Source organism: Schistocerca piceifrons, chromosome X, assembly GCF_021461385.2.
Source record: "Schistocerca piceifrons isolate TAMUIC-IGC-003096 chromosome X, iqSchPice1.1, whole genome shotgun sequence".
In the NCBI taxonomy this organism is placed as follows: Eukaryota; Metazoa; Arthropoda; class Insecta; order Orthoptera; family Acrididae; genus Schistocerca; species Schistocerca piceifrons.
This window is the reverse complement of record NC_060149.1, coordinates 397,164,394-397,176,676: the sequence shown is the minus strand read 5'-3', so window position 1 is coordinate 397,176,676 and position 12,283 is coordinate 397,164,394. Positions and strand designations below refer to the sequence as shown.

The following is a 12,283-nucleotide window of genomic DNA, read 5'->3' as shown; positions in this document are numbered from 1 at the left end:
CCTTTGAAAGGGCACGGCCGATTTCCTTCCCCATCCTTCCCTCACCCGAGCTTGCGCTCCGTCTAATGACCTCGTTGTCGACGGGACGTTAAACACTAATCTCCTCCTCCTTAGAATTTGACAAATTCCCACTTGATACCTATACTTGTTTCTGAGACAAGGGAATCTTAACAGACGGACAACGAAGTGGTCCTATAAAGCTTCTGTTTTCACCAGTTGAGATAAGGAACCCTAAAAATACGTTTAGTACTTCGATCCTCTTTCTGTCATCCTCCCTTTCGATGTCACTATGGTCACGGAGTGTTTGGACATGTGAGTTAGATTCCTTTAGTGATTTAACACAAGACCAAAACTTTGTAGGATTTTCTACCAAGTCAGTAAGTAGAATTTTAATTTTCAGTTCGTTGAACGATTCATGCATGGCTCTTTTTATGCTAATTTTGATTTCATTCAGTTCTTATTTGCCAGTTGAATACGTTTAAATTTGGAGTGAACCTCTCTTTGCTTACGTAACATCTTTCTAACATGGCTATCGAACCACAGCTGGTTTTTCCCATCTGTTACAACTCTACTCGGCACATACCTGTCAAAGAGACGTTATAAACTAATATGATAAAAGCATTGGGATAGCGATATGCCCATATACAGATGGCGGTAGTATCGCGTACACAAGGTATAAAACGGTGGAGGTGCCATTTGTACTCAGGTTATCCACACTAAAATGTTTCAGACGTGATTATGGCCGCACGACAGGAATTAAAAGACTTTGAACGTGGAATAGTAGTTGGAGCTAGACGCGTGGGAAATTACATTTCGGAAATGGATAGGAAATTCAATATCCCGAGATCTTCAGTGTGAAGAGAGTGCCGAGAATACCAAATTTCAGGTATTACCTGTCCACGGACAACAGCATCACTTAACGACCGAGAGCAGTGACAATTGCGTAGAGTTGTCACTGCTAAAAGATAAGCAACACTGCGTGAAACAAGCGTAGAAATCAATGTGGGACGTACGACGAACGTATTCATTTGGACAATGCGGCGAAATTTGACGTTAATGGGCCATGCCAGCAGACGAACGGCACTAGTACCTCGGCTAACAGCACGACATCGCCAGCAGCGCCTCTTATGGGCTCGTGGCCATGTCGGTTGTACCCTAGACGGCTGGAAGACCGTGGTCTGGTCATATAAGTCCCGATTTCAGCGGGTAAGAGCTGGGTTCGAGTGTGGCGCAAAACCCACGAAGCCATGGACCCAAGCTGTCAACAAGGCGCTGTGCAAGCTGGTGGTGGCTCCACAGTGCTTTGGGCTATGTTTAAATGGAATGGACTGGGTCCTCTGGTCCACCGAATGTTCAGCTATTTGGAGACCATTTGCAGCCATTCGTGTACTTTGTATTTCCAAACAACAATGGCATTTTTATCGATGAAAATGCGCCATGTCACCGGACCAAAACTGTTCGCGACTGATTTGAAGAACTTTCTGCACAATGCGAGTGAATTATATGGCCACTCATATAGCACGACGTGAATCCCATCGAATCCGACAAGATATTATGAGGTATCCCATGCCTTTTGTCACCTCAGTGTTCAATACTTTGTCTATTGATGCTCAACATTTTTGGTCCTACAGATGAATTTTTCATGTTCATCACTCAAATAACCTCTAGTCTTTTTTAGGGTTCCGTACCCCAATTGATGAAAACGGGACTCTTATAACATCACTTTGCAGTCCGTCTGCCTATCTGTCTGTCTGTCCAATTATTAAGAACCCTTTTTCACAGGAACGCGTAGACGTATCAAGTTGAAATTTATGTCACCTATTAAGGTCTGTGGTCCCATGGCCGTGTGAAACATTTAAGCTTCTACGTCAATGCATTCAAAAGATACTGCCATTTATGTCGCATATTTTAGTATCTTGCCAGTGTCGATATCTATAACAGGCAAAAATCGTCGAAATGCGGAACGATCGGCATGCATTATTAAGTTTTTACTGAACCCCCTGTGAGCGATTCCTACTCGCACTTATCCAGACTATTTTTTCCTCTTTTTCCCCTCTTCCTAAATAGAAATATCTTTCTGCCCTTCTTTACATTCCTTTTTGCAACCATATTCAGTGATGCTGTAATGGTCTTATGTTAACAGATTCCCTGTTGTAGGGTGACTCGAATAGTTCAGGTCTGCTTGTGACCATATTTTATACTCTGCACACGAGGCTATCTGTCTTCACCAAAGCACCATTCTGAACGCAGGCTTCACCCATACCATCATGAGCCTCAATTTGTAGCCAGTAGAGCGTCCTCTACATCTGGGACGTGACCCCCCACAAGCAGAGGGCACACTGGAGTCACTTCACAACCTGCCCAATATTTCCTACAGGCAGGCTGTTTCACTTCACATGACAGTCTGGGGGCAGCCAGGTGTGAACAGGCACAGGGGGGCAGCGGTGGACAAATGGCTGACTTGCGGGTAATCTTATAGTCGTGTTGCAGCATACGCAATCATATGCCACTGGCCAAGCGCACGCTGACTGTAGTGCCATGGGGTGTGTAGCCTAATCTACGTACACCTATCAGCGAGCATGCTGATGGTCGGACAAGGCACTATTGCACCATATGGCAATGCTGGAACAACCTACCATAAGAGGCTCCGTCATCTGCCTGCCATTGAATAACTTCCATTTACATTCCCACCCTGCACAGTTGTCTGGACCTTTGAGGAAGATGGACCCCAGTCACAACAGACAAGGTATCCTGTTCTGCCTCAGATCTCAGCATACCTGTTTTTAGAGTGCAGGGGGACAGATATGCAACCAGGTCCCACTTATGCCTTCCATCAAGAGATTTGCAACTATGCTACTCTTTGCCATTCACCATCAGGCAAATGTTGAGTGGTCAGGATGAGTGAATCAGAAGGTGCTGCATCAGTGGGGATCCCAGGTACCACTATGGGCACCAGAGTTCCTATGCCACAGCAGCCACTGGTGTAGAAAGGGGGGAGGGCAAGGGGGTCATTATGCCCTGGGCACCACTTGCAGGGGGGTGCCAAATGGTCTCCAAGACAAACAAATTTTTTATTTTGGAAAATATGTTATTATTGGAGTGAAGTCTATATATTACTACAGGTATTCCTGGAGGTGGCGGGGGCCACCAATAAAGTGTAGTGTCATACCCCAAGGACCGAGGAGGGAGAGGGGGGTGCCAGTAAAGTGTTGTGCCCCAGTTACTAGTTATGTTCGCTACCCCACTGACTGAAACTCAGGGCAGAGCCCGTTAATCGTAGCCAAGACAGCTTCCAGCTGTTTCCAGACAGTGGCCAATTCCCTCACCATCTGTACACAACAGGTTCAATCCCTATCTATCTTTAATCAGTGTTCATCTATACCACAAGGAATATAACACCAACCCAACAAGTCGCTGGACGCAATCTAAGGACTGCTGCTAAGATACTTCTGATTTTTATTACACTCCAAATTCAGCTCCCTCAATGCAAATAAAATATTTAGGCAAATGCTTAGAAAAAGTTAGTATACACCAGTCAACACTGTAAAATACACAAATACAATTCAATTCTTCCCAGAAGCACCTGAGAACAAAAATTAAACTAAATCCTGTGTATATGTAGGAACTGCTGCTGCCTCTGTCGCATGTGTTCAGCTCTGCTGCAGCAGTGAAAGTTCTTACAGTCTATTTACCCAGTGGCATGCGTTCAGGGGAAGCAACTGCAACACTAATTTGATCACAGTAATGGTAGCAATACATTATGGAATCATTTTAATTGAATCAATTGTGGGTTTTTGGTGAAACTTTGCAAATTAACTAAACAAACACTATTTTGCCATGCTCCACAAATTTTGTTATGGTTACTGCATTATCTAGGTTTCGGGTTATGAGCCCATTTTCAAGTACATTACTGATTCTCAAAGATGATAAAGCAAAGAAAAACATGATGATAAGGCAAAGATAAACATCTCAACTCTTAATTTATCAATCCTTGGCATAATGTAAAATTACTTCAATGACAAGTCTTTTGACGAATTGCATATGAAATTACACAATTCAGCAATTACACTAACATGACTAAACATACCTAGGAATAAAGCTATGGCTCAGCCTAGAACTTTTTATCTAATCAAGAAATGAGGTCCAAATTTTTACTTCTATTTAGGAGTTGTGAGAACACCTGAAAGAGGTAAATAATTGAACTGATTTTGCTCATTTAATAATAGTGTGGGGATATAAATATCTATTTTTTTCCATTTTTGGAATTTCTAACTGCCTGAGTTTTGCCCCCTTTTCCTCTATGTGTAAGACTTCTACATCTATTATGTGTTTGTGATTTTTGTCGTAACAATGTTCCGCCAAGGCTGAATCAGGCTTCTTCAGTCTCTAGCTTCTATATGTTCGTTAAGCCTGGTGCAGATTGATCTATCATTCTGTCCAGTGTAGCAAGATAGACACTGGCATGTGATCTTATAAAAACCCACTTTTTGTGATGGCTAGTTGTTTGCCTTTTGCATTGAACAACTGATTACCAATTGCTGTGGGACATAGAAAAGCACAGAGAAATGCTCTGCCTTCAAAATGTTACTTATCCTGTTCAATGATTTCCCTATAAAAGGTAATCTGCACCATTTCTTTTCCAGTTTGTCTGTGTTGTTCATTGTGGACAGTAGGCACCTGACTTGCTTCTTTATCTTTTTACTTAGAATTTTGTCAATGATGTGGGGCAAATTCATTATTTGTAGTTTTTATTGTATCAAGTTCTTCATCAAAGTCTTCATGGGATATTGGGACAGAAAAGATAGGTGAATCATTTGGTGAACTCCTGCATATTTGTAGGTTATAGGATGTTAGGAGGAAGCCAGGATGAATGTGTCAGTGAAGGAGTCTTTTCGATAAATTTAAATTTGTGGTTGCTGCCTTCTATCTTTAATCCAGAAGAACAGCTGAGTGTTGTTAGTACAGTGGAATGTTGTTTAAATCAAAATAATTTCTGTTTTTGAGGGAGCTATTATAAGCAAGCAGATGGTCTGGCAATGGGCTAATCTTTACCAACCTTAATAGCAAAAATGTTCATGGCCAAGTGGGAGACTGATTTTCTTAAGAGGGAACCATTAGCAAAACATGTTGTGTATTGGTACAGATATGTTGATGACATTCTATGTATGTGGAAAAGTTTCAATACACAATTCCAAAAATTTGTGGAAAATATGAACCAGTGGCACACCAATATAAAGGTCAGCATGGAGTTAGAGGGCCCAGCATAAATTTCTTGGACACTAACTTAGATGCAGAACACAGAAACCATAGATTTAAAAGTCATTTGAAAGACTTCTTCCCTGACACACTCATTCTGCCTTCCTCCCAACATCCAACAGCCCATAAATGTGCAGCATTCCACCACATGATCCACCATCTCCCTTCTATCTCCATGTCCCAAGAAGACTTTGACCAGGACCTTGATACAATAAAAACAAAAAATAATGAATTTTACCCCAACATCATTGATGAAACTCTAAGTAAAAAGATAAAGAAGCAAGTCAAGTGCCTACTGTCTGCAATGAAGAACACAGACAAACTGGAAAAGAAATGCTGCGGATTACTGTTTATAGGGGAAACGTTAAACAGGTTAAGTAACATTTTGAATGCAGTACATTTCTCTGCACTTATCTATGTCCCTCAGCAATTGGTAAATAGTTGTTAAATGCAAAAGACAAACAACCAGCCATCACAAAAAGTGGGGTTTATAAGATCACATGCCAGTGTCTGTCTTGCTACACTGGACAGACTGGGAGGTCAATCTGCACCAGGCTTTAAGAACATATAGAAGCTGGAGACAGAAGAAGCTTGATTCAGGCTTTGTGGAACATTACCTTGACAAAAACCACAAATAGATATTAAATGTAGAAATCTTACACATAGAGGAAAAGGGACAAAACTGAGGCAGTTAGAAATTCTACAAATTAAAAAAAAAAAAACATGTTTATATCCCCACACCTGTTTTTAAATGAGGGAACCCACTTCAATTATTCACCTCTTTTTAGCTGTTCTAACAACACCTAGATAGAAGTAAAATTTGGGCCTCAGACCATGAGTAGATAAAAAGTTCTAGGTTGATCCATAGCTTTATTCCTAGGTATGTTTAGTCATATTAGTGTAATTGCTGAACTGTGTTATTCCATATGTAAAATTGTCAAAAAATCATGATTGAAGTAATTTTGCATTATGCTAGTGATCGATACATTAAGGTGTTGAGATGTTTATCTTTGCTTTATCATCATGATTAGATTTGCTTTATCATCTTTGAGACTCAGTAATGTATTTTAAAATAGGCTCATAACCCAAAACTTACTTTGTGCAGTAACCCATAATAAAATCTATGAACAAAAAGAACAGTGTTTAGTTAATATTATGAAATTATAATCAGACTGTTATTAAGCTACATCTAAATATCTAGATGAAACCTTTACATTTTTTCAAGAACTACATAGAACTAATATATTCATTATGTTGCGATATTAGTATGGCATTGTTGATCCGAGCTGAAGCAATGTCCGTGTAACTTAGTTGAGCAGCGGTAGACCTGCACACATCTCTGTTGGTCACGGGCCCTGTGTATGATTTTCTGCTATAAGCTATGCTGCCTTCAGACAGGCATTTACTACAGACACTATTTTTCTACGGACCTTTCAGAGACAGTGTAACAGACTGTAGCAATGTTAGTATGGTATTGGTTTGCTCAGTTTACAGGTTTGCTGAATGTGTTTGAAAGTGTGTGAATGTGCCAGGTAGTATCTAATAATATAACATAATTTTGTGTATATGTATTATAAAGAAGCTTTTGTCCAAGCTGTTTTCTGCACATACTTTCCCAGAAAGAAAGAGGTAATTAAAAATGAATGACCAACAGAAGAATTACCAAACTTGGTTCAAAAGACCAGTGAATTCACTATACATTTTCAGTGTAATATCTAATGTATACCAAATAAGACCAATTAGCTGGTAGTGGTGACCTAAATGCAGTGTTTTGCTGGTATTGTATGTTGTTTGGAAGGGCTAGAAACATAGCTGGACCAAAACTGGGTACACGCTTTTAAGAAATTTAATGGAGTTGATAACTGAGCACGGACTGTCTGTTAACCGTCAACAATTGTTTGTAGCTATAGCTGCTTTCCGGGAAAATAGAATAGAATGTGCGCTTGATGACCAGCTTAAAAATGAAATATATCTAACGATCTTAAGGTAAGGCTGAACAGGGACATCCTTCAAAGGCTTACTAATGCAATGTCTTTTCTTGGGAAATAACAGTTGGTCTTTCAGGGACACGATGAAGCAGTAAATTCTATTAATAATAGAAACTGTGTGGAACTGTTGAAGTACTGTAGGGGAGAGTGTTGTACCTTGGGCCATGTCCACTTCGGTTGATTCTGAGTAGTTCTGCCATCTGGTGTGAAGTAAATCAACTACTGCCATGGAGTTAACTATTATGTATACCCTTTGCTCAGCAGTTCATTTGTAATCTTTGAAAAACAAACTACACATGTTTATCTCGATTGTAATCTTTTGTGGTGCGAAAGTATTTTTCTGCTTTGTCATATTTAGTGTACTGAGGGAACTGAGAAAGACCTTTTGAGAAGATTATTATCAAGGTAAATAGTGAATATTATCATATTTACATTGAACTGTGCGACATTCCTGTAAGCTATAACCTCAAAGTATGGGCTGTTGTATATTGATGCACTGCTGGTTGTTGTATCTTGGGCCACACCACCTGTTGTACCTTGGTCCATGGCCCAAGTTACATGATGTTTTAAATATTTTTGTTTCAATCTGTTGGTTTACTTTATTTGTAAGAAAATGCCATGAAGTAAAACTGGAAAAACCAGGGGAAAGGTGGACAGTGATGCACTCTCTGAAGGTTTAAAGTAGGTTTTATCCTATAAAACTAAGGTTGGATCTGCAGCAAAGAAGTATGGACTTCCAAGAACTACCTTGACAAGACATTTATTAACTATGCAGGGTAATGAAGAAGACAAATTTGTATATGTATCCATGAACGATGTAAAAAGAGTGTTTTCAGAACAACAAGAAATGGAGCTAGTGGAATATTTCAAGCAAGCAGCAAGACTGAATTAAAGACTGACAAAATGGAAAGCATTGGAACTTGCTTATGAATATGCTGTAGCCAATGATGCAAGAATTCCAGATGCACGGGATAAAAATAAATCAGCAGGTTTAATGTGGTTTAGAGGTTTGCAAAAGCACTTTCCTTCCCTATTGTTAAGAAAACCAGAAGCAACAAGCTTGTGTCAAGCTATGGCCTTCAATTTTGCAAATGTTTCTGAATTTTATAAGAATTTGAAAACTGTTATGTCCAGGACTCATTTTCCACCAGGCAAAATTTATAATCTTGATGAAACTGGAAATTCAACTGTCAATATTCCACCAAAAGTTATTTGTGAGAAAGGCACCATGCAGATTGGTAGCATGACTTGTAGAGAGAGGGGAGTAAATATTACAATAATAGTTGCTGCCAATTCCATAGGAAATCATGTTCCACTGATGCTAATACTCCCGCGCATGCGCTTTAAAGACCACATGTTATTCAGAGCCCTGGCTGGAATGAGAAAATCCATCACAGTGGTCAAATGAAGAACCCTTTCTAGATTTTTTAAACCATTTTATATCATGTAAGAAGCCAACTGTCATAGAACCAATTTTACTGGTCCTGGACAACCACGAGTCTCACACTTCTTTGTAGGCTATTGATCTATGCAGGGCTGGTGGTGTAGTTTTATTAACTTTGCCTCCACATACGTCACACAAACTGCAACCACTTGACCACACAGTGTTTGGACCATATAAAGCTTTCTATAACACTGCCATGAATGAGTGGATGTTGACTAATCCTGGGAAACCAGCATCAATTTATGATATCTCAAGCACTGTAGGTAAGGCATTTAGAAAAGCATTCACCAAGGAAAATATTGGAAAGGGCTTTAAGGTTACTGGAATTTATCCAGTCGATGAGAATATTTTTGGTGACTTTTAATTCCTGCCTGCAAATGTTACCGATAGACCGTATGAGTCTGATGAACCTAAGGAAATCGAAGAATTTGTCCACACTGCTGTCTCTCAACAGGGATCACAGTTGACAGAAGATAATCATATATCACCAGAAATGTTGCGTCCATATCCCAAAGCAGGACCATGGAAGATAACTTGTGGACGAAGAGGTGGGAAGACTAGAATCCTAACGGATACACCAGAAAGAAATGAAATTGAAAACAAGAAAAAAGACAAGAAGAAGAATAAATTCCCAGTTACATGTCACCTGGAATTTCCAGACCCTTCCTCAGAAGACAAAAATTGTGAAATAAATTTGAACAATACAAGTGATGATGATCTGGAAATCTTAAGATCATTTGGCCTGAGGTACAACACATTCTGCAGAGTATGATCCTCTTTTAGCGAAACACATAGAAACCTCTGTTGTGTTTGAATGAATTTCTAATAGAATTCAAAATTATGTAATATAAGTTGTGGGCTCAACTGTTTCATCAGCTATAAAATGGGAAATTGTGGAAGTTCCTTTTGTAGCTATCATGCTTGATGAATCTTCAGATGTGTTGAATAAAGTACAGTTTTCTGTATTCCTGACTTGTGTTTGTGAAGGAAAGATTCTTGGAATTCAGTGATATAAGTGGTGACACACATGTCTATGCTACTGTAGATCTCATCCAGCACATCTTATCAGAACTGGGATGTAATGAAAAATTGATTGCATAAACGTTTGATGGTGTGACGATTATGGCAGGAAATCTGAATAGGGTTCAGTGATTAACCAAAGTCACACATCGTAAAGCCATATTTTTTCACTTTTGTGTTCATGTATTTAACATGGTTTTGTCTCAGTGCACCAACCAAATACTGAAGTGTAAAATAATTTTAGTTTGCATAATGACTTTCTGCTTTTTTTTTTTTTCAAAATCTCCTCAACATGTTAAATTTTTGGATAAATTTTTGCCACATTGTCTTCTACACATCTGTCCAGCACAATGGAATTACTCATCAAGACATAATCACTGGGTGCAGAGGTAAGCTTTGTGATGTGTTTAGTTCTATGCTACAACATCCTCAATAAATTGACTCAGATATTTTAGCACAAATTACCGGCTTTCACACACTTTAAGGACATTTCAAGTTTGTTTTTCTCTTGAACCATTCGACAAAATATATACCTTCACAGATGTGCACAACAGCCTTCAGAGCCAAGGAAGTGATATTTTCTACTGTGAACAGAAAATGCAAGATACTAGCCACTCCATAGCCCCACAGGTGAACCTTCGAAGAGGAAAAATATCAACTATAGACGTATCTATTGCAAAGTGTTTGATAACAGTGATAGCCACTTGAATTAAAGATTTCTAGATTATTCTAAACATTTGTTTTTAAATTTTCTTTCACATGAAAACTATGCATAATATTCTAACCATTTCCTCAAAAGCAGCTTCTAAGTTTTCTTAGATGCATATTGAAAGTTCTTTGATGCTATTTGATGAAAAAGAGCTGAATATAGTGTACAGTACTGAAGAGTTCAGAAATAAAACTATGAGTGAACTTCCAAAACTACTGAGCAATTATTCCATGCTAAACAAAAGTTTTCAGCGTTTTCATATGTTAGTGTCATCACTGTATGCAAAGCTCAATGTACAGGGTGGTTATAATTAAACTTTTGTGAGTTTAGAGGACCCCCCCCCCCCCCCTCCCCAGGAACAAGTGGTTATAGGACAATTGGAAACATTTGTAAGAACATGTGGAAGAGAAAGAACAAATAAATCAATGAAAGAAACACATTTTTCACATGAGAGGGTAGCATTTATTAATATATACCATGTTTATGTTTCAGATTACAAACAATGCTCAATTTGATAACTGTCTGCAACCATGACAGCACAGTACCACACTTGAGATTGCTCTACTGTTGTCTGAAACAGCTGTCATGATGCAGGTCATGCTTGAAGATTGCACAGTCTTGTCCATGACATCAGTAACTTCTTCAACAGTTTGTAATGGAATTGGCCATCTGCCTCTCCCAGGATCAGTTCCCAAATCACCAGTTAATTCAAACTTCTGAATCATGTTCTTCATCCCTGGTGCAGAAAGAGGACCTCTCCATATCCCATTAATGCATTGATACTCACAAAGAGCAGCAGGTCTATTGCTGTTGTTTTGATAAAATAGCTTTATGAGCAAAGCCTTGCTCACCTTGTCCAGTCCCATGTTGACTGACTGCAACTGTAATGCACACTGCTTGTGTTTCAACCCTATGTGGCCATACCGGTACTGGCTCCTAACAGCAAGTCATGACACTATCACTACTAACAGTGGCAATCCAGCAGTGCTAAAGTTGGGTACCCATATGGTGAATAGTCTTCCATCTACACTGGCTCAGGTAGTGAAAATTTAATTATAACCATGCTAAGTGTTCAGTACACTTGATGGTTGTAGAAGTTTTGAGACTCATTCTTGTTTATTGTTTAGCTGTGGTTGACTGGGGTGTCAGTTCAATGAGCTCTGTGATGTGTCTCTCATTCTGTACATACGATTTTACTCATGCATAGAATACACCCGTGATGTCTGTACTTTCCTGTTTGATAACTATAATGTTGTTGTTAATTACATCGGATGGCATCAAGAGGTCTAAAAGTGTTGCTTAAATGTGATCTTGGTTATCTGTTGTGCTTCAAGCTCTGTATTTTCATGCACTTGGCAGTTTCCTGTAACTGGCCTTCCACAGAAATTGGTAATAATTTTTCACTAATTTTTGTATGGTTTTCTATAGAGAAATGACTTCAAAATCTCATTTTTCTTTTTCACAGTGAATATGATCATGGCAATACTGAAGATGGTACACTGCTTTTCCGCATGCCTCCTACGTCATTGGCCTTTGTGTTTGATACCACAGGCTCCATGCACGATGACCTGGCACAAGCACGTCGGGGCACAGATGGCATTATGGAAATACTTAAACGACATCAGGATGTGGTTGACAACTATATCTTGGTACCCTTCAATGATCCTGGTAAGATGATCTGGTCAAGGCAAACAATAATTAAAACTTCTATGAAATAATGAAATGAAGACTAATTGTAATTATTTTTTCATTAAAGTATCATAATTAAACTCTAAAATAGAAAATAGTTATTTTTGTACTGTGAAAATCCATTTTTTAAAATACCCAGCTACTTGTGATCTTTAAATGCTACACTGTATTAGATGG

General features: G+C 39.0%; 1 protein-coding gene across 1 annotated transcript in view; it reads left to right on the top strand.

Annotated features, from left to right (window-relative positions):
- The window catches only part of LOC124723147 (hemicentin-1-like), a 754,903-nt gene that overhangs the window by 123,766 nt on the left and 618,854 nt on the right, over window positions 1–12,283 (top strand). Inside the window, exon 2 of the mRNA XM_047248337.1 lies at window positions 11,883–12,085. Coding sequence (XP_047104293.1) covers window positions 11,883–12,085 — 203 coding nt within the window. The remainder of the gene's footprint in view (window positions 1–11,882; window positions 12,086–12,283) is intronic.